General features: G+C 46.2%; 1 protein-coding gene across 1 annotated transcript in view; it reads left to right on the top strand.

Moving 5' to 3' along the window:
- Positions 1-23,203, top strand: part of LOC119431674 (neuronal cell adhesion molecule-like) — a 137,004-nt gene that overhangs the window by 47,509 nt on the left and 66,292 nt on the right. Inside the window, exon 2 of the mRNA XM_049671745.1 lies at positions 21,246-21,557. Within this exon, the coding sequence (XP_049527702.1) occupies positions 21,246-21,557 (312 nt within the window). The remainder of the gene's footprint in view (positions 1-21,245; positions 21,558-23,203) is intronic.

Genomic DNA, 23,203 nt, shown 5'->3' with positions numbered 1-23,203 from the left:
TATTTTGCTCTGTTTTGTTTATTGCGCCTCTTAGAAGCTTTCTCCTGCCTTATGCGTCCACAGTATACCAAAATTTTACATCGGAGGATTTGAACAGCAGTGACGATACAATGACGTCGTGCATAACAACAAGGCAAGCGTTGTAACCTGCGAGGTAAATAACGGAACACATTATTCCTGGTCTGCGCCTATTAATTTTCTCTGCTGAATACCCTCTCGTGTCCACCGTGAACATGACTGCAACGAAAACACTGCGCAGTGTCCCGTTGCGAATGGCCTGACGCCGTCCGAACAAAATGTATTGTCTTTTTTAGTGCGGTCAGCATGCGTTTAGTTTTTGATACTTTCGTAGACGCCGGGCGGTCACGCAGACTCCTTGTATGGCCTCATTTTGGCGTAATCAATATTTTGGGCATGTCTAAAACTGTCATTGATGACGTACTATATGACTTTCTAAAGCACATTTGTTGATACTAATACTGAAGAAAAATTCTTGTGCTTTATTGTGTGAAGTAAAGAACGACTGACACAGTCACAAGAACAATAAAATGCAACAGAGGAAGAACATGTAAAGACCAGCGTGGACGGGCCGAAATCTCACGTATCCTTTTATTACAGAATAAACAATGAGTTGGTCACAGAATTAGTGATAACGTGCCACCTCTCGCTTAAGTGAAGGAGAGCGCAATGACACGGTGCATGACATATGCAGCTAACGCAGTTTTGTCAGGTTTTCTACGCCTTTTTAATGACTTATTTATCGGTGGGGTTTAATATCCCAAAGCTATGCACTCGGGCCATGAAAGATGCCTTAGTGGGCTGCCTTGGATTAATTTCCCCACCTGTGATTCTTTTATCTGCACCTAGATATAAGCGTACAAGTCTCTATTATTATTATTATTTTTCCACTCCGCTGCCAGCGGCATGCAGCCGCCGCAGCGAGGCGTGGCGCCGGCGATCTCGTGGGGATTAGGAAAATGCCATGCGCCCGGCCACTGCCGCGGATACAAGTGTGAACCAAGATACTATTAGTGCCCATGGAAAGTAGGCTCGTGTTTGTAAATACATTTTTCCTTCGATTGTGTGCCTTTTTTATAGGCCGTCGCGCCAAGTGGTCAACTGTCATAGTAACAGCGGCGGGGCAGTGTTCTATGGCGAAAGGAGAAAGTAATGAATGAAAAAATATTTTAAGCATAAAGTCCTATGGGAGCTGTCTAAGTATGCGTAAGCATTGTGCCACTTGTTCATCTCCACGCAGCTCAGTGTCATTACGAATGTTAGGAAACTTGATCCGAGCAGTATGAGCCCTTATCAACCGTAATCGGTCGTTATCAACCTGATCAAACATGATCCGATACTTATCAACCTGGATGTCCAGCGAAGCTGATGCACAAGCACCCCTACATTTGCTGGGGGGGGGGGGGGGGGGTATGCAATGCTTTATTGATGACTCAGATGCTTGTTTTGAGCTTGTTCTTTACTGAAACGTATGCTTTTCTGTGTGTTGTATGGGTGATTTCAATGACTGTATGCACTGTTCGCTTCACTTTCCTGAGAGCTTGTAGCCTCTGCCTTACGTGGGTATGAGCCACTGCATTTTTTACTTGCTTACGTGGGTATGAGCTATTGTTTACGGGGGGTATGAGCCATTGCATTCGTCTTACGTGACAGATACGATTCTCGTTGGGTAGACATAGAAATGCTTCCGCATTTAAAAAATATTACCTAGAAAATCTGGCCCGAAGGTTGGCGTATTTAATCGGCACTCATTCATAAAAGAGTCTCTCCTCGGCTGTATGTAACTTCAGAACGAAACACCCCTTTCCACCTCGGGGGCTGGATCAAGGATGGCATTCACTAATACTACTTTAAGGGGACTGTTAACGAGTTTAGCCCACCTTAGCACAAGCACCAAGTAAAATGTATTGGAGAAGCAAGTTAGGCGCCCTTCTCAGAAAACATTGTATGTGCCACAAGCCTCCCACTGACAACTGTCCTACATCTTATGGCAGCATATGGTGGTTTAATATGGGGCTATAAAGAAATTCATGTGATTCCTGACGATATAAAGAACGGTCCTCATATGTACATCATATGACTTTATCAGTCTTTTTAACAGGCGTATACACTATATATGAATAAGCTAAGATGTATCGCACTCACTGGCTGGCTATATGTGTAAGCATTGATAACAATGCTTGCAACATGTTTGTAGTGGTCTTTATAGTAATTAAAAAGACTCAGTGGGCCGTATCGGAATGTGCAAGCCCGCCAGTCTGTGTACTAGCTTTAGAACATCAGCAGCGCCAGCTTCTGATGTGGCGGAAAGCTATAAAGCAAGTTTTGGGGGAACTTTTCTACTACTTGGGTGAAACATTCCATGCGTTGCATGTACAGTTCTATTGACTTACCCTTGAATGCGTTGGGAAATAGGCTTCGGTCATTTAATAACCCTCACCATTTTCATTACAAGGCATTGGTCAGCAGCCAATGTCAAAGCCAGGAAACGGCGGCAAGATGTGCGCTTCAGAAATTTGGCCAAAAAGTGACTTATCTGTACGAACACCATTGAACGCATATGGTGAACGCTGTAATGTGTGTGTGCACACCACCTTTTGTAACTTTCATTCTTCCTTTTATTCCCACTCCTTCAGTGTAGTGTAACAAACCAGATGTAACCTGATTAACTTCCTTGTTTTTCCTTCTCTTTCCTTCTGTTCCACAGCATATGTTTACAGTGCAAAAACATTTACGCCACAATGGGTGCTTTGAGGCGTCTGTGATACCTTGGGTACCATCAAATCAGAAAATTGTGTTTGTAAAGTACCTCATATGGAGGCTTTCGTTTCCAGGAAAAATGGATTGGTATGAACAATTACGCCCTTTGTAAAGGTGTTGCAGGCAGAAAGAGAAACGTTTCGCACGAAGGAAGCTGTCCTAGCTATACATCTTAAAATGAAATTATTCTTAAGGGTTCCATGCCCATGGCAGAACAAAAATATCGGAAGCCATAAGTACAACAAGCAAATAGGGACAATCTCGTTCTATCCACTCTTAGCGAAGTCGTATGAGTGTTACCAATACTGCACTTATAGTGTACCAATACTGTGCCAATACTGTGCAATACTGAGTGTTACCAATACCAAAGTGTGCTTTCTATTAAACTAAAATGTGCTAAAGAAAAGCAAAATTTGTTAATCCATTTTGTGTGCAGAGAATTCTTTCTCCACCCGGATACTGCTTGCAAGAGCTTCGGATGTTGAAGGCATAAAATGCAGCACGAGTGCTTGAGCTTGCTCATTACAACAGGCACTGCATAATGTCAATGACAACAGATCGAAGTGCAGATAAGCACTCTGCAAAGAGCAAGCAGAACAAAAGTGAGAAAGTCACAGGCCTGCGCGGCACACGCAGCACAGTCACAGCGTAAGCTGGTGGAGCGGCTCAAGAGTAGCTCCAATTTGGTCAACACACACAACAGGGTCTTCGCGGCAGTCTGTTCGCCTCGTTTTGACGAGAACGATCTGAACTGTGCGCTCGGCGTCGACGGCGAGCTGCGGCTTGTAATGCTCTCTCCACAGCAGTCTGCTGAGCCCGATCAAGCCTTACAACTACAACTTACATGTCGGGCGCGCCGCGTTTGCAGGCACCTTAACTAGATGGCGCCACCATACAGGCGGAGGCTCGGCAGCTCGGGAGCGCGTTGATTGCACGCCTCGTCTGAATCGCATATCGTCGTCTGCGCCTGCGGACGCTGCGTTTGCAGGCATCTTACCTAGATGGTGCCACCATACGGGCGGAGGCTCGAGTCATCTCACCTTGCGTTTGCCTTAGGGTAATTTCGGTGGCCCGATAGCAAGCGCTTGCGTGGCTCAGTGTTAGAGTGTCCGGCTCCCACGCAGCGGGCGCGGGTTCGATCCCTGCGAGAATCGGGTAATTTTTTCGCGTTTCCGGCGACAGCGGTTACGCGGCCGCCGGTGGTGGCATCATCGCGACCCGAAACGGTATTGGAATGAGCCCATAACAGCTTACGCTGTAAAACAAAGCGGTCACCCTGCGTCACACGTGTGCCAGTATGTATAGCCGTCTGCTGTGGTACACCAATAGGTCCAGTGACCATTTGTGCCTAGTGCATAAACACAGGAGACCCTGTCGACATTTGTCACATCAATCTTGCTTGACTTATGTGCCCTGCAATGGAACACATAGGTATTGTTGCGCAGTAAAGAAAAAAACAAACTTAATTTTGTAAAACGAAATGCGCAGAAACTTAGAACTCTTGTCTCAATGCCAAGCGCAAGAAACATCACCTTGAAGTTTGGTTCACGAGCTCAATCTGCGAGTACACTCTTCGGCAACGCTATAATATCTTGAGCATGTTTTTGGCATTTGCATTGGAGTACAGCTTGTGATTGGTGCCGTGCAAGAAGATAAAAATTGTACGAGATTGAAAGTTGTGACCTCAGTGATAGATAAACATAGGCAATGTATAGTATGAAAGTAAACAAAAGTGCATGCATCAGCGTTAAGGTACGTTCAGACTACGTACGTAATGTGCAGATATTTCGCAAGAAACGGAAGCGCAAACGCAAAACGCGCAACTAAATTGTTCAGACTACAATCGTATGAAGCGTTAAGAGCGCAACAGTCGTCACGCACGCGAGCGTAATTGTTGGAAGGCCCTCTACTTTTACATTTCATACAGATACGACAGTTACGGCGGAGCCAATGAGCGCCGCAGTTCCGGTTTTAAATTTCCGGTGACGCGACGTATCCCCAGTTAGAGCAACGGCCCAACGGACATGGCTGCGTGTGTGCGTAGTAGCTTGTGTGCGTAGTTGTGTGCGCAGTCTGTTTACAGGCTCCATGTTGAAATCCACTGTGACGCAACTGGCCAGCTCACGTTTTGATTGGCCGGTCTTAAGATGCGTAACGTATGTAACTGACAATGTGAACGACCAGTATTGTTAACGATCTTAACTCTTGTAACGCGCGATACGGCCTTTATGACAGATGCGCACTTTGCTAACGTTACGACCGCAGTCTGAACATACCTTTAGTTGTATATGATTTATTACACACCACCTGACTAAAGCTTGACTTGACATACATTCCAACATGTGTGTTGCATCTGCATATTTTATTTTACAGCCAAGCTGTTAGCCTCTAGTTGGTGGAGATTTTCCATCGGCTTGTGCTCATCCAAAAACAGTACCGCCACCTAGCGGCCGCGGCCACTCTGTGAGCCATGATCCCTTATCTGACAAGACAGACCTCAAATGGCAGCTAGAAAAGGGCTTTGTCTTTCAGTTTCCGCATAGCAGAATTATATTAACAGCGAAGCTGTTTAAACTGGAGGTAGTCCGGTGGTGTACGGCCGAAATGTGGGCCGATCCTGGGGGTAGTGCAGGAAGGGTCCAAGTTCAATGGCACATACTTCTGTGAACTAGCGAAGCTGTTTAAGCTCGAGGATGGTCCGACGAGGGTACGCCGCAAAACCTCCGCCGGGCGATGAGGTCACCATGCGTCGCCTAGCAACGCTTCGCGCCAGCTGCGCCGACCGCGCCGAGCCTCGCCACAGCTGCGTGGACTGTGACGTAATCGCGCACGCCGCATCGCTTCGCCTTAGCTTTGCCGAGCCATGACGTCACCGCGCCATGCGGAGTGGTTGCCGCAGCTGCGCAGAGGCGAAACTAAGTGATGATGTCACTGCGCCGACCCACGGGATACATAGCTCCGCGTCGCCGCCGCGGCGACACAAAAGCCCCGCCGGCTCCGCAACGATGACATCGCCGTGAAGATGAGGCGGCCGAAGAAGAGCGTCACTCCCGAAGCAGAGGAAGTGCGGCGCAAAAGCCGCCGTGTCGCTACTCGAGAGCGAGTGAGACGACTTCGGTCCGATCCCGAGTATCGCGCCACCGAAGTGGCGACGAAACGTCGGCGAGTCGCAGAAGATGCGGAGTTACGAGCCCGCCAAACCGAGCAAAAGCGTTTGCGCACCCAGACGCGTCCAGATACTTGAATGACCGAGTGTTCGTTGCTCCCTGGGCCGTCGATGATTCCGGGTTGATCTTGCGCAAAATGTGGCCGAGTCTGGAAGCATAACCTTGGCCGAACCGAGATAAAGCTAGGTGGGGTCGCCAGCTTCACTGTTTGCCTAGTCTTCGCAGCACTAGTGTGAAGCTTCCCCTATTTTTTATCTCGTATATTCGAATTACAATCCGAAGCTATCATGTCTCCAGCTTGTGTGTAAGTCGTACGTTACAAATTTTATGACCCAGTTTACTTAGAAAAATTCAATTATGTCAATAAGGCATGTGCGCTTGGTGGAGGGCCAAGAGGAAGGCTGTACTTCCGCACACGTGCATGCGCGCGTGACGTTGGTCCCTTGTGGTGGTGGTGGTGCTTGTCTGACATCGGCAGCATCTTCGCTGTACACCCACTTTCAGAGGGTGGAATGCAGGTGGATTTTCTTCGTTTTTTTTTTCTTACGCGCTGAAGCATGTCTTTGTCGAAATGGCAACTTTCCCAAATATCTGCCCCAAATACTGCGATTACAATGAAATTGTCATTAACGTGATCATCAAGCACTTGTTCGGTGCGAAAGCAGACGCGAGCGGCGCCAATCCCAATAATTAAAGACATTTCAGGGTGGCGGCTCGCAAGGCGCGTATGTCTGAATATTGCTCGGCGCCGGTCGCTTCATATTTTCCACTTGTGTTTGGTCGCACGATCTCAATTAGCAACCAGTGTTATACATCTTAATTCGACTGAATGAAGACATAAGGAAGAATGAGGATGTATGCTGCAGTTCCGCACACGTGCGTGCGCGCGTGACGTATGTACGTGTGTCCACAATGTATCTGTCCTTCATGCGTGGGAGCTCTGCCCGTTGCATCTGTCGCACAGTGTGCGCTGCGACCGTAATCGACATTATGGCAAACACTGTCCAAATAAAATTGTTACAGCTGCAGTTTGTGGTTGCCTAATATCTCATGTCGTGGTGGTGCTTGTCTGACGTCGTCTAAAGTCAGTAGGGGTAGTGGTACTTGTGTAACGTCCGCAACAGCTTTGCTGTACATCCACTTTCACAAGGTCGAATGGAGGCGGATTTTAAGGCGGAAGCCTTAAATTTTTGTTTCAAGGTCGCTGTGAGGTACAGAAAAAGTGAGCGAGCCCGCCTCGCGCCTCGCGCTCGTGCCACTGGTTGCGCATTCATCGTTTTCTTCTACAGCAGCTGGGTCCGACGCCGCTCATCACAAAATAAACTAGAATTATTATTATTATTATTATTATTATTATTATTATTATTATTATTATTATTATTAATATTTGATTTGAGCATATATATATATATATATATACATTTTACAGGAAAGGGAAAGCGAGTAGCAGACTGGAAACTGCCACCGGAAGGGGCACAACGCCTGCCTAGTATTCAGAAAGGAGGGGGTCGAAAAATAGAAATGGAAGATAGGAAGAAGGGGAGGAAAGAGGAAAACAAGATGCCAAATCTCAAGAAATAAAGTAGCGTGACCTGCAGTGACCGGCCCAGTAGGGCCAGTCACTGCAGGTCACGCTACTAAGAAAAATGTTAAATAGAAGAAATAGTCTCCGAGTCTCAAACGAGAACCTAAGTTAGTTAATTATAGAAAAGTACGGAGAGCGATATGAGCCTGATCGCGTCGAGACGAACAACCACTGAGGTACAAACATTCGTATAGTGTCGTAGACCGCAGGCCAAGGAGATGATAGTCCCTCACTAGCGACATGCGCTGCGCACTGAAAGCGGGACATTCCAATATCAGGTCCTGAAGTGTCTCGCAGCAACCGCAAGACGTACACGATGGACTGGCCACACGTCCTTGCCTGTATAAACGTTCGCATACGTTCACACAGCCAACCCTTAGCTTGAGTAGTTGCGCTCTAGTGCGACGAGGCAAGTCTCGATCGCGAACACGGGGCGGGAACGTTCCATTTCCGACGCACTGGTCTGGATGCTATTTGGGTCATCATCATCATCAGCAGCAGCAGCAGCAGCAGCAGGAAGCAGCCTATATTTATGTCCACGGCAGAACGAAGGCCTCTGCCTGTGATCTCCAATTACCCCTGTCTTGCGCTAGCTGATTCCAACTTGCGTCAGCGAATTTCCTAACTTCATCACCCCACCTAGTTTTCTGCCGTCCTCGACTGCGCTTCCCTTCTCTTGGTATCCCTTCTGAAACTCTAACGGTCCACCGGTTATCCATCTGACAAGACCCCTCCCACATTACCCTTGCTGCTTGAGTAGATGGCGACAAATCAGCAGGCTAGCGCGTCATAAAGCTTACACAAAGTTTCAGGGCAGGCACAGTCGTTATGAGCCCAAATTGAAGCCAGCCCATCAGCCTCTTCATTTCCGGCGATCCCTACGTGTGAATGTATTCATTGGGCAGCCAGAGGTACCCCACGTGATTAAATTTTGTTTGCAGAGTCAGTAATGGTGCGCACAACTGGACAACCAATCTGATTGCGTTGGAATCTGCTAAGGGCAGCGCGGGAGTCCGTAAGATGACAACCTTCGATGCGGTTAACTTCTATTGTACGTATTTCAGTGCAACATCAACCGCTGCTAGCTCTGCAGTTGTTGACGAGGCTGGATGGGGTATATGAAATATAGGTCTTACTTGAGTCGAAGGGCCGAAAAAAGCTGCAGAGGTGCCTTGACGGTTGATGTATGTAGTTGCATCTGTGAATACTTCAAGATAATCTGGAAATCTTTCGAACATATGCGACTGAGCCAGTTTGAATATTGCCGAAACAGGCATATCACATTTTTTTTTTATGCCAGGGATTGTGAGATAAATCAGAATACGTGTTTGGTGAAGCGTAATGCAGCAATAATGCAACATAGACGACTTTGGGGCTACAGTAAATATGAGGCCGTGCGTGGAATTTGGACAGGAGTAATTGGGCCAGCGCTAACGTTTGTAAATGCAATGCTGTGCTAGCGTTCGCATTCTGCCCCTCGCGCTCAACGCCGGAGGGTGTTGAGAGAAAGGGCAATGGCGGCGATGGGGAGGAGGAGGGAAATGTCAGCGGTGGCGCCCGTAGAACGTTCTGGAAACGGCGGCAGCACGCTCGCAGCGCACTCTCGCACCTTGTATACGTCGCCGCATGGGATCAGAGCTTCATTCCACTTCGCTATGGGTCCAAATAGGCCTTCGCCTTCACATTCTTAGAAAGTTGTAAGCATCCATCGTAATTTTTTTCTGTGTAGTTCTTTCCCATCTGAAGCATCGGCATAAAGAGAAGATTTCTTGTTTCATGTAGCGCAGAACGCAGTAAAGAGCAAACATCCGTCTTAGCCACCAACGCTGCAGTGAATGTCACGCTTTACTGGGTTTCGTGTAATAGTGCGGCTACTGTGCCGCTTGGCCCTCTGCCATAGTAACAGGGATCAGCGCTCAATGCCCTCTTTGACGGCTAGGTAAAGTGGTGCCCGACGAGGGGCAACACCCGACGAACACAACGCTGACTGTCAACTGTTGCAAAGTCGATGTTCTTTAGCCTAAGTAGGGAGCTCTGTCCCTTGACTTTTCCGAAATGTGTATATACCTTGGATGGTTCGAACAATAACCGGAGATTTTATTCACAAGGCAAGGAATCGCCTTCATCAACAGAATCAAAATTTCATGACATTTTGTAGCCCGTACTTGTTTCTAGTTCAAACTGCATCAGACTTGTTTGTTGACGACAGCGTTCTGCGCCACGCATTGTCAACAAGGGAGCCGTATTAGCTCCGTAATGTTATGAAATTTTGATTTCGGCCATGACTAATCTCTCTTCTTTCACTAATACGCTACCGGTTCAGATGAGAGTTTATCGAGCAATTGACAACGTCATTCGCTCCTCAATTATTTGAACATTTCATAAAGCGTGTTTATTTTTCGTTATGCGTTTCGTGCAAGAATTGAGAGCTGTCACAAGGCAACACAGCTGCTGGGCACGGCGTCGTGGCCAAGCACGCACTCTTCTTCGTTATCGCTTACAGTATAAAAGAAAAAGTGCGGCAGAAAAACAAAATACGTGCTTAAAGCGTCAATTTACCAAGTTAACGCAAACGAAAGAGGGACAAGGGATCATGGCTCGCAGAGGTTGTCTTCCTAACGTTACGCTGCCAGCTAATTTCTTTCGTTGATGTAGTATAAGGCACAATTCACAATTTCAGCGCTGACAGCCACGTGAAATGCGTTTAATTATTATGAGTTAGATGTCAAGGAAGCGTAAGAGCGCCAGTGCACTAGCATGCTATGTTAGTGAAGTGAGTGTTTATGCTATAAGCTGCGTTTTATTTTTTGAAAGCACGAACCGCACACGGCGCTGGAATACTTGAATGATGAGCATAGACTTCACATCGTTCGTTAACTCAAGCACATTTAATACATTCCAAATATAATTTGGTCCAGCTACTGTGATGCGAAAAAAACCCCACAAATTAATGCTTTAAGAATTTTGGCATCATTTTTTTAGGTTACCCTAGCAAGACGTCTAGCAAAATAATGGTTTGTTACACATTTTGTTTCTGCTTTACTTTGTTGCTGCCTATTGTTGCTTCCTTTTTATGTTTATTTTTGTTCACTGAAGCTCATTTGTTGTACACGTATCACTTCATGTTGAAAGCGCATTATTTACATTCGATGTAATGTTATTTTTTGCTGCTTACTTGGTTTTGTGCTGCATACTGTATGTCTTGCTAAATGGACTTTCGCGTGAAATGTGCAAAAGTGTTGGCACTATATTCAACAATGCTAACTGTTGTTTACCGTCTGCCTATAGCCTGAAAAAAAGATACGTTAGTGCCTCGTTGTCACGATTACTATATAAGTAATATCATGCCATTCCGTGTTTTCTTTCTTCCTCAAAAGAGTGAGCGTATAGGTGACAAGGGCTTCGAAGATTTCAAATATTATGGAACACAATCAGCCCATCACGTTTCACGAGTGAGAATTCATGGTTAACGATGGCCAATGAAAGCCCACGACGCGTTGACTTAGTTACAGAATTGAGGACACTCAAGAGCCTTGTGTATGCTCGTCCAAAACTGTTCTATTGGACACGCGATGGTGTCAGTTCTGCTGCAACCTACTGTGCAGTTACTCTCATGAACACGTCTTTGTCGCCATCGATATGCGGTGGGCGCATATATTGCTACGGTGAGCGTAGCAGCATCCTGGTAGGGAGCCTGCAAGTAATTGTATGTAGGCTCCCTAACTCCTGCATACCTCAGTGGCGATGAGAAGTGAGTAATGTCAGGCCTCAATGATCCACAGATCATATCGGTCAGCCGTCAGTGAAGACAAATTTCACATGCAAATTAGCTGATGTTCTAGATGCGTCACATCTCACGGATGTTGAAGCTGTAACGAATATATGTGTAGTCTTTGAGCTTTACATGCTCTCAAACGGACGTTGGGAGAATAATTTGTACAGTCGCGAGAGCAATCGTTTATAGACCAATGCTGCCGCAAAAAAATATTTTTATACTCAACCTGGGCATGCCGGCTGAAATTAAATGTTAGAGCCTACATGCGCGCTTTCGAGGAATGTATTGTACTGAAACATTTCCACGTTGCGGAGCTGCGCTAGAAGTAATCAAAACGTTTTGCTGATGCCGTGGTCTCCAAACTTTTGCTCCCGCGTGTACATGCCATGACCCCAAGCAAAAGCTAATGACCTTGCAAAAATGCGGACCAAATTGAGAGGCCGTAGCGCACTTCGAAGAAAAATACTGGTTACTGCAAAAATAAGCGTCACCGTTATCCTAAAAAGCATTTCGACGCACAGAAACCTTCGACGTTATCGTGTCAGTACGTACACCGCTTATGTTAAGAATCAAGGTAGCCGAAATGCATTATAATTGTCCTTTGTTTTTCCGTTCTTTATGAGGTGTCCATCATATGATGCAATTCGACTCTCCTGGTTACGTAGAGAATTTTCAAAGCAATGCTTTCTTAGTGAACCCTCCTTGACTTTCCTGAACGCGGCTGCTGCTGTCTTGCCGAATAGGCGCGTGCCTAACGTCGTATAGCACGTTTTGCGCCAGCCTGACGCAGGAATAAAACTGGAAAAATAATGCTCAACCATGCACCAGTCTTTAGCCTCGTACGTCTCTCATATTACATCTGTCCTCACAATTTTTCGCTCGACAAACATCACTTTCGTCATAGTGACGTCACTGCGTCGACGTCTCATAGTGTGTTTTCGCATGAACTGCTGTTTGCATTTTGGCTTAGATTGTGTACGGTGTTTATAGCTGATGAACATAAACAATGCAATATATTATACGTTGCATATATGACAATAAAGTCAATTGTACGATTCTCATTTAATTTTATAGCATTTAGCTAACCGCTTCAGAGAGGTTTCAACATGTGCGTTGGATCAGTCATAATTTTTTTTAAATAAATACATCCTCTGCGACTAAGTGCAGTGTCTTCGCATCCTCTTTTATTCTATTTGTGTTTGTTTAACAGTTCATTTATACTAAACACAGTATAAACAGCTTTCACGTGACGTCAAAGACGCTATATTCAGACCCACATTCACACTTTTCACTGCGCTACTGATGACAAGCTGGAAACAACATGTGCTTCGGATTAAGACGCAGTTTCTCATTCTCCTAGTGCTCAAAAAAGGCGGCATGGTGACGTTAGTGTAAACCATCTATGAAACGGTAACCAGCAGTGGCAGAAAAATAATTTGTTTCACTATGTAATTTCAGTCTTTGTATAGTACGTTATGCGTAATGTTCTTACAGAGTTAGCAGTATTGTATTATTCATCTTCTTGTAGTTCTACACGGAACTGGACACATCCAAGGCCAGAGAAAGCTCACGATGGTTCGTCATGCCACGCTAAACAAGCATGTTCTGTTAGCTCTTCTTTCGTTTGGTAATTTACTACATGCGTTCTCGTTTATTTTAACCATAATGTGGCTGTCCACATTTTGAAGCTTTTTGCTATTTTACCTTTGGCATCTTTCAGCTATGTGTCATTAGGTTAGGGTGTTTTTCGCATTTTATGTTGTTCAAAAACCGTTAACGGAGGACTAGAGACAAGAAAACTATCCCGCTGTGCCGAATTACTCAGGCGTACCTAATCTGTAGGAACTTCAAGCGATGCGTAAAATGTGAGTGACTTCATACACCGTACTCAACACCGCACGTTAAGCGTACGTGATCTAATTAATAACGAAGTTCTTTTAAGCATTTGCTCGTTTTTGTTGAACGCTCATTTTGCCGCATTTCTCTGAAAAATGTTCTTCCTCTGGGACTGCCGCAGCGCAAGTATGCTGTGCATTATAAACGCGTGCGTTATGGCAGAATGTGTTGGACACTGAAAGTGGCATCTTGAATCTTCCTTGGCGCGCTCTATTTATCGCCTGCCTAGAGTTAACGAAGTGCTTTTGCACTTGGTGACTTTTTTCACTTAATTTCCCTTCTTTCATCCTTAACATTTGGCCTTGCGTGCAAGACGCGTGCATAAGACATTAATTTTTTTCCTCGCTCCTACAATGCCTTCTTTCCATATCTTAGTATAAAGTTTAAGGTAAGACTTCAGTGGTGATGTTTTACTGCAGAAAGCTGCCCACTGGGCCATAAGAGACACCATTCACCTGCCGCGGTGGCCCATTGGGTATGGCATTGCGCTGTTGAGCACGAGGCCACGGCTTTGATGCCTGGCCCTGTCGGCCGTGTTCCGAGGGGGGCGGAATGCAAAAAACACTCGCGTACCGCGCTTCGAGTGCACATTAAAGAACCCTAGGTTTTCAAAATTAGTCCGGAACCCTACACGGTACGGAATGCATCATAACCGACTGTGTGGTTTTGGGACGGTAAACACCACAGCTTAAGAAGAGTGTAGAAAATCCCGATTTGTCGCTTAATTTGATTCCCACAATACAGGCATTGCTCACACTTACGCGTTGCTTGGAGACATCAAAAAGCACCACAGAATTCTCGCACAATGCGAGTGGCATTACAGTATTGTTAGTGAGCGTATGTTTTGTCTCTGTACAGCTCTTTTGTTACCGCCGGAAAAGGGCCGTATCTTGAGCCCTGAACTGTACGGCGTCCCTCATAACAAAGCGTTTCGACGTTAAAACTCACAATTTCTTTATCTGGCGAACCGTAAATGGGGGCTATCGAATAAATTTTACTATCATGAGTGCATCTTTGACGTTCCGAATTAGCAATTTAGCACAATTTTAACAATTTCCCACAATTAAAACACGCGAGCGTTTCTGACTTCTCCTTCACCTATGTCACCGGCCTTGCCAAAACAATTCGTTATCAGATGAAATAGAAATGCAGATTTCCTAGATAAGCGGCTGGTCTGCGTTTACATAAGACCTGCCTTGCACACCAGTGTCTTTGTTAATCTGAATATATTCTGATACATTTTGTGGCATGCATGATTTATTTTTAAATTACTAACATGTTTTCTCACTGTAAACAAAAATAACGCGAAATGGGAGTGAACCGCTCGTACCGTATCGCATTCCCGTTTCTGTTTTTTTTATACCACGTACCAGTCGGGTTAAAGATTTACTCCCATGCTGACCGTGTTTTTGTATGTAAAAACTGGAGTATTTTTTTCAGCCATGTAAAAATTGTTGGGGAAGATAATCGGACAATTTTTTACCCCCTTCACGAAGTTATTGCGGGTATTCCTGAGAGTTATTTCTGAGAGCTCCCCCGGTTATGGCACCGAGTGTCGTGTTCTCAAGAATATGTCGCCTCATCTTGAATCAGAGGAACCATATTTCCTCGTAGCGTAGGAAACAAAGACGACAAAACGTCGCGATGGCTGGCTTGCTACGGTAGCTGGAGCTTCGGTGGAAGTGAAACAGGCGTACTGCTTGCATGCACGCGTAAACAAACAAATACGGCCATGCTACGTGCACAGCTTTCACTACTCAGCCAACTGACAATAATAAATTGTTCAGTTCTGCGCCCAAACAAGCACTTACGGGATCCGCGCTGCCGTACGTACTTCTCTTCGACCCCGGCTAAAGTCAACATATTTTGGCCGATGCGCCGCCATGGCATGTTTTCCGATAGCGTGGCCAAGCCTCTCGCCGAGTATAGGCTTCACTGGAAGGGACGGAGCTTGTGAGGGCTTGCGGAGCATAATGGTAGTATTTAATCACGTGACCTTGAGCAAGGTTCTAGCTCACGTGGTTTTAAACTCCCTATGGATGGTTTCTATTCACGTGATCTAAAACTCTGTACGTTGTAAAGTCGGCCAATGACATCCTTTTACTACCTTTCTTATAGGTGGTAGTAAAACGATGTAATGTAGCGCATTTTACTCCAGCATGCCAGAGTAATTTTTAAGTGCAAGGCAGTTTTCAAAGCACATGAGCAGTGAAAACTCCAATCTAGGCTAATTTTTGTTTACAGTGAGCTACGTTGTAGGAACATTACCACACATCCATCGGATCATCGGATCTACAATTGTATGACATTCAGCAAGCATAAAGATTGGGGAACCCTATTAGTTATTCTCGTTTGATATCAATGTCGTTACCCATAAGCTAGACCTGCCAATATCGAAATTATTGTGACTCCATGACGCTAAGAAACATTTGCTTGTGAGATAATGCTTGTGTGATACGCGGAATGGCCAAAATTGTGCGAGAATATTTTCGGCAATGGTAAAGCAGTCTTTTATATGTCAGTTGCAGGGAGAGGTTCGTGAATCATCAGCATAAAGATGAAGTTTCGCAGAAACACAGCGCGGTAAAATATTAACATAAAGCAAGAAAAGCAAAGGCCTAAGTACAAAACACTATGGTACACCGGACGGTACTGATGCGTCTGGAGAATTGCATCAATTGAAAGAAGCATACTGTGAGTGATAACAAAGAAAGCAACTGATCCTGTCTTCAAGAAAAGTGTTATTATAAGGAAAGATTGAGCTTCTGCAATAGCTAAGATGGGGTTACAGTATCAATGGATTTTGCAAAATACATGAACAAGACATCTACTTGATGGCATAAATCGAGAGTAAGACTGATGACTTGTGTGGATTTTGCGACGTGATGAGGCTAGAGTCACAAGGAAAACCATGCTGAGCGTTACACAAGATGTTCTTCGATTCAAGAAAGCCTATGTTTTTTTTTTAAATAATTTCTTGTAAAATTTTGCATGCATGCGAAGTTAGTAACATATAGATCTGTAATTTTGTAAAAAGTGTTTCTGGCCAGATTTCCATAAAGAGAAGACTTTCGCTCGTTTCCATGACGAAAATGCCGTAAAAGTAGGTCAACGATGGCTCAAAAATTAGTCAGTTATTGGATCGTCTAAAGAGCTTGGCGATGAATGAATATAATGTTGACGTGAATTGTTGACGTTAAACGCCATAGCCCCTAAGCCACCGTGGTGGGTTTGACTGGTATCTAGTTTAATGGAGCCGCTGAAAAAACTGCACAAAGAAGCCAGAGCGTTTGAGCATCATGCCAGTTCTGCTGCGGCCTTGCCCGCGTTGTAGTCAACTGCAACGCACTAGGTTAAGTCCCCTGTGTACCCGTTGCTTTGTTTTCTTTTTGTGTATAAATTACAAAGTGAAAACTAAATCCAAACCATGCTGATCCCCTCCGGTCATTGTGCTCATAAACAGCGACAACAGAAGCTACTGTGCCACCAATGCTATATGCCACAATGTGTAAACGTTGTTCCCCGATCATTCGCTTGTTCAAGCTGCCCAAATGATTTTGCAATTTCCAACAATGCTGCTAATTCTGTGTAACGTCTTAGTTTCTGCAAATATTATTAAACATGCACCTTCCATCCAACCGCTTTTTACTCCAATGTGCTCTCGCAGAGCCTCCATGAGTTATCAAACAATCCCTACGCCATTTCTCTATCTCCTTCTGCAGAACATATGACAACCACGATCCAAACCATAAGCAAATCGTCCACCATGGATTTCTTTGAACTTGTATTTGTGTTTTTCACCACTGAGAGGTCGTGTTAGGGTGCTTCTGCGCTCACGGTGCTTCGACGTGGAGGCACCAGCTGGTTTGAATTTTACGCTATCTTACTGAACCTCCCAGCAATATTGGAACATTTTCTGCCTTTTCTCTTTCTGTCCCTGTAAGACTGTGACAACCATATGCAGAACGAGCGAAACCATAAGCAGGTCGCTCTCCCTCGATTTTCAGCCTCCGTCAGTCGATGCGAAGGCTTTTGCATGACGGTATCCGGCACTCAGCGTAAAAAGCATGGCATTGCCTTTTACAGCGTGCTATTTTTCAGAACCTCCGCACGCGATCGAACCATCTGTCTGGTTTTTGCTCATTTGTTCCTGAAAAATCCGCCACAACCATATATAGCACGGGCGAAACCATAAGCGAGATGTAGTTGATCTGTTGTCGGACTTTCCCTTGCATGCCTAGCGTTGGGAGCTGCTATACACCTTATGCAGAAGCTGCTGACATCTATCGGCATACTTGCACGAATTTGCCTTCTTCAAGAGGATCCGCCGGAGAGTAGCCGGTTCTAGCAGCGTATCTTTTGCGCTAACTGCACATTGACTGCATGTTAAAGAGCCAAGGTGGTCAAAATGAATTCGGAGTCTCCCACTACGGCGTGCGTCCTAATCACATCGTGATTTTGGCATGTAAAACCCCAGAATTTACTGAATTGATTATTTACTTATTAAAAGGTACAGATAGTTTATATTTATCGAGTCATTTTCACTCGTGCGCTTCCGCATTAGATTTTCTGTACCCGTCTATTAAGATCACAAATCCGGATCAGCGGAACCGTGAGCTTCTGGCGGCGTTTCTTATTCATAAGCTCGCACAGTCGCGTGTGAGCCCGCCTTGTATCTGCTTCACAATGTATAGACAGTTTTCGCTAGGAAGCCGTGACCTTAATAAAAGGGTATCATCATCATCGTTCCTCCGCCGTCGTTCTGGTATGTGCGGCTGGCTGCAGCGGCGCTTAGCTGTTCGAGAAGAGGTGTTCGCCACACCGCATAACTGCTTACCTTGCATGCATTTTTATGTTCTTGTGTGCGTGTGTGCGTGTGGGGGTTCTGTTGTCCGATGTAATTACTATGCTGTAAATCACAGCCTTTGGTGGCGTTTATTTCGCAAATCGTTTCGCTTAGCGGGACATCCACTCTGCCGTGCACATTTCCGCAAAGAACTGTCCTGCGGTTGCTTACTATTAGGCAAGACACACAGATAGCTGGGAAGTTGTGTGGTGTTTAGCTCAAGACAGGAAAAATAACAGATAGTATGTATATTTTAGCGGTTCTATTTTGATGTATTTATTTCAAGCCTGCATTATTGTGGGCTTAAGAAATAAATGTTGTATTAATGTCGTATGTTGTAATCGATGTCGTAGTCATACTGCGTGTCAACACTGCGGTATCCTGTTAACATTCACTCACCTGTTATCACAGTAATTACACGAGAAACACGTTAGACTCACCTGATTCGCAATGCCACTAAGCAACCGCTGCAAAATTTGCGGTCCGCACTTACCACGGCCAGGAGGAGAGCAGTGCGGCGGCAATATTGCGTTTAGTTCGAAACTGTGTCTGTCCTCGCCGGAAAAACGGTTTATATGAGTGCTCAGATTTTTATTATCCTTGACATTGCATGTTTGAGTGCAGATGTGATTTTCTTACTTCGTTCAGTTTTAGTTGTTTTCATTCCTTTTTCTTTTTTTATGAGTGGCGCTTTCCAAATTTTTATCGTGTGTTGTAATAAATCTTCAGCTGAATACAGGCGTTCTGTCGTCTTTTCTTTTTTTACCATGCCTTTTATTTTTTCGCTGCTATATCGTGAGCATATTCCAGCTGGCCTGTTATCTGTTCTTGTGAGGAAAACTTGTACTTTCGAAGACTATAACGCAGGTGAATTCGGAAGTTTCAAAGTCAGTCTGGATAACGTAGGGAAACCTTATGTCGGCAGAGGCGACGGTGCCCAGCATGTGAGCTCATATTCACAAAACAGTTCTTACGTTAGAATAGTTCCTAAGAGCAGGTGCCCGCTAATCAATCGTAAGGTTGCACACACTAATTATCTGTCAGCGCAAAAGCTAGAGAAAAACAAAAAAGAAGAGGCGATCACAATCGTCTCTTCTTTTTCGTTTTTGTCTAGTTCTTGCGCTGACAGATCATGAACATATTCCAACTCCCCCAATTCACGCTACTTGGAAATACATTAGCGAGAGTGGGCTGATAATGGCCAATATACCGCTTACAAATGAAAAGGTTTGTGTATTAGGGCCGTTACGTATGGCGTAGAGGCATCGCCTGAGACACAAGAGTCGCATTTTGTCGCTACAATGCACGGCCCTAAATGTCTCTAGTCTAAACACTGCTCATTCGTTTGTTGAATGGAGCACCCTCTTCACCCATCGTTGTGTTTGAATTTAGTTCCTTTGTGAGACAGTCATATGGCTAACCGATTATTGAGCTCAGTTTAGTGGAACACTTGCCACAAATATAGCATATAAACGAGAACTGTGGAGGGGGCAAGAAATTTCTATTTCTCTTAAGTTTCGACAAACAGAAAAAAAGTCACAGGCCTGCGTGGCACACGCCACACAGTCACAGCGTAAGCTGGTGGAGCGGCTCAAGAGTAGCTCCAATTTGGGCCCCACGCACAACAGGGTCTTCGCGGCAGTCGGTTCGCCTCGTTTTGACGAGAACGATCTGAACTGTCCGCCCGGCGTCGACGGCGAGCTGCGGTTTGTAATGCTCTCTCCACAGCAGTCTGCTGAGCCCGATCAAGCCTTACAACTGCAACTTACATGTCGGGCGCGCCGCGTTTGTAGGCACCTTAACTAGATGGCGCCACCATACTGGCGGATGCTCGGCAGCTCGGGAGCGCGTTGATTGCGCGCCTCGTCTGAATCGCATATCGTCGTCTGCGCCTGAGGACGCTGCGTTTTCAGGCATCTTACCTAGATGGTGCCACCATATTGGCGGAGGCTCGAGTCATCTCACCTTGCGATTGCCTTAGGGTATTTTCGGCGGCCCGATAGCAAGCGCTTGCGTGGCTCAGTGTTAGAGTATCCGGCTCCCACGCAGCGGGCGCGGGTTCGATCCCTGCGAGAATCGGGTAATTTTTTCGCGTTTCCGGCGACAGCGGTTACGCGGCCGCCGGCGGTGGCATCATCGCGACCCGAAACGGTATTGCAATGAGCCCATAACAGCTTACGCTGTAAAAACGAAAAATAAACATGCCAGCTCTGTTAATATGAGAAAATGCGAAGAGATACAGACAGTAGGTACTCTATGGCTCGCATTGGCCTCGTGCCGAAATATCCGTTTCGCGCCATGACCAACTAGAGTCTTAAGCAATCTGCTTAAAGGCTCTACTAAAGTGCATATGCTTCCAGCCACTACATTAAGCAACCTGCTTAATATTCTGAGTTCCGAGTAACTTCGAGTCCACCTGCTCAATGTTCCGAGGCACTTCTACCAAGCTTTCACAACATTCCACCAACTTGCCACAAAAGCGCAACGTTGACGAAGCGTCGATATCCCTCATGTCCGTCACATGCGGCTGTAACCGTGGCGTGGCACCGGAGGCCTGCGCAGCTCCCTAGAGCTCCATTCCATGTTTATTTGGTTGCCCTACATGGAAGCCCTACAAGCGAATCCACCAAGCGTTTCATTTGTAAGTGCTGTTTGCTATTGACAGGCCACTTTCGCTAAGAATATGTCTGTTATGATGACTGGCTCGCATCTGCTCTATACGAGAAGTTTCAGCCCAATTTTTCTCATTAATGTGGCCCAGTCCACTGAGTGTGTCTTTACCGTCCTAGGCAACAAACCTTTTATAAATGTGCAGTGCTCAGCGTTTGCAATGCGATACTCGGAGCGCGTGGCTGCCGGCACTTTTTTGTACCAGTGGTGGGCACTGGGGACACCGAGTTGATCATTTTTTCATATGACACCTGTGTACAAGAAAGTACACAGGTGTCACTACATTTAAAGTATGCGCTGCTTCAGCCGTTCTGCCTGCTTATTCGTTACCTGTTATTCTAATATAGATTGTGGTCCGCTACACAAGGATCTGACCACCGGAATATGATGCGAGGCTCAACATTAACTATTAATTTCGTAACAAAGCGAATCGTCGTCACGGTGAAAATATCATTATATTCGTGTCTCCAAAGCTGCTTGGTAGCCAGATACTAACGACTTGTTCTTCTTGCTCTCTTTGTTTTTCAGTCAAACCACGCAGTGTCACAATTAGGGGCGCCCATGGTCCCCTTTCCGCCAACTACCCGGCCGAAGTTGAGTGCGAGGCAGTGGGGTCGAGACCGGCGGCCAACCTGACATGGGACCTCGACGGTGTGCCCCTGACATCGAGCGCCGTGCAGGAGGGTGGTCGACCCGAGGCGGCAGCCAACGACGTCAGCGTCAGTGTAGTGAGGTTCACGCCTTCGCCCAGCCATAACGGCAGACCGCTACGCTGTCGCGCAGCTAACCCCGAGATGCCGGATGACGCTATTGAGGACTCGTGGACACTGGACGTACACTGTGAGTGACTATATCAATAGCATGAGAAATAAGGATTATAAACAGGGATAAGGTGCCTCAGAAAGGCTGGCCAACGTTTCGATAGGAGCACCTATCTTCGTCAAAGGCATGACAATAAAACATTGCCGGTTTATGGACGGGTTTGACAGCGTATTGACAGCGATCAACTTGTCACCCCTGGTAAAGATCAGACCGGTACTTACTGGGGTCTGGCCACTGATCGGTGACGACTGATCGATACTATTTACACAGGGGCCCTGTCATTTTAGAGCGCAGCTCTTAGGCGCCCGTTCCTGCGTTGAGCGTCAGCCTCGGCGTCGGCATAACCGGTAGAAAGAACGAGCGGAGCGCAGTGGAGGATGGAAGACGGCGATAGCGAAGAGAGCGCGAGGAGGAAAACAGAGGCGGAGGGTACATCGGAAGCATGAGGAGGAAAGCGGAAGAGGAGAGTATGGCGAAAGGGTAAGGAGGAAAGCAAAGTGCCGCATTACACGGGCTCCACGGCGGCGACCCGCTACGAGATGTCGCCATAGTAGCGTGCGTTGTCACCCGGTCGCCGATGACGTCATTACTAAGGCATGCGGCGACCGCGTCCACCGATACGATGTATGGAAACAAAGCCGTGGCATGGTCTTCGGACCCACTGCGCATTGGCTACTTCGCTTGCGCCACCGCCGATAGAGAATGTGCTCCGCGCGAGCCATGCGTTCCCGTGTTAACGTTTTCTATCTGAACAATCAGCTACGCAATCGGTGGAATTCGAAACACCCAGAGAGTTGCGCTCAAATTTCGCATTAGGGAGGATCCTAATCGTCGGTGGCTTTTTAAATCATTTCTATGCCTACCCAAAGAGAAAACCCGTCCGTCTGTCCGTCACGTAAGACGATCGCTTTCAAAATAGGTCCCGCAGCAGCGAGTGAATTGCCTTCGTGCTGCATCTCGCTTCAACGCGAACGAATCGGCGAGAACACAGCACACACCAAGCTATCAGCGCTGGGCGCACTCTGCCCCATCGCAGATCGCTTTCAAGGTAGGGCCCGCGCGGCCGTGCCATACGTAGCCGCCGACATACGGTTGATCATGGTTCATAATGGTTCGACGCGGATGGATGAGGCGCTAAAGAGCAATGACGGCTTATCATGATGGGAACGTCATCAGCGCACCTGGCGTCGCCACCTACAGTAGTTTGCTTGCGTCATCAATTCACGTTGCGCCGCCGTTCGCAGCAGTCCTTGTCGCCGCAGCGCTATCGTTTATAGTGGTGGTACTGGTGGTGTTTTGTACATCATAACACTGATAATGACACCTTGCTTCGCAGAGATGAGCAAGTGGTACAGTGCTTACACATACTTCGACAACTCCTAGTAGAGTTTCTGCGTGATTTTTTCAAAAGTATATATCTCTCAATTCAAATATCCTTAACGCCCATTCCCTTCGAGTTCGATTAGGGCGCTTGTTTAGCGCTCATACGACGGGGATTGCTAATTGTACGAGGGACGCTTCGCCATTAGGATGTTTTTCCTTATTTTTCTTGGCACGAAAAAAAAAGGAAACCTTCCATGAACGGGACAAAATTAGATAACTGAATTTGAAAATGCGAGTCTTACACTCGGTGGTTTCAGGGCCTGTTGAGAAATGTGCTCTCA

The sequence above is a fragment of the Dermacentor silvarum genome, chromosome 1, assembly GCF_013339745.2.
Source record: "Dermacentor silvarum isolate Dsil-2018 chromosome 1, BIME_Dsil_1.4, whole genome shotgun sequence".
Taxonomy (NCBI): Eukaryota; Metazoa; Arthropoda; class Arachnida; order Ixodida; family Ixodidae; genus Dermacentor; species Dermacentor silvarum.
The sequence above is the reverse complement of the archived record's forward strand: the minus strand, read 5'-3'. Positions and strand labels throughout refer to the sequence as shown.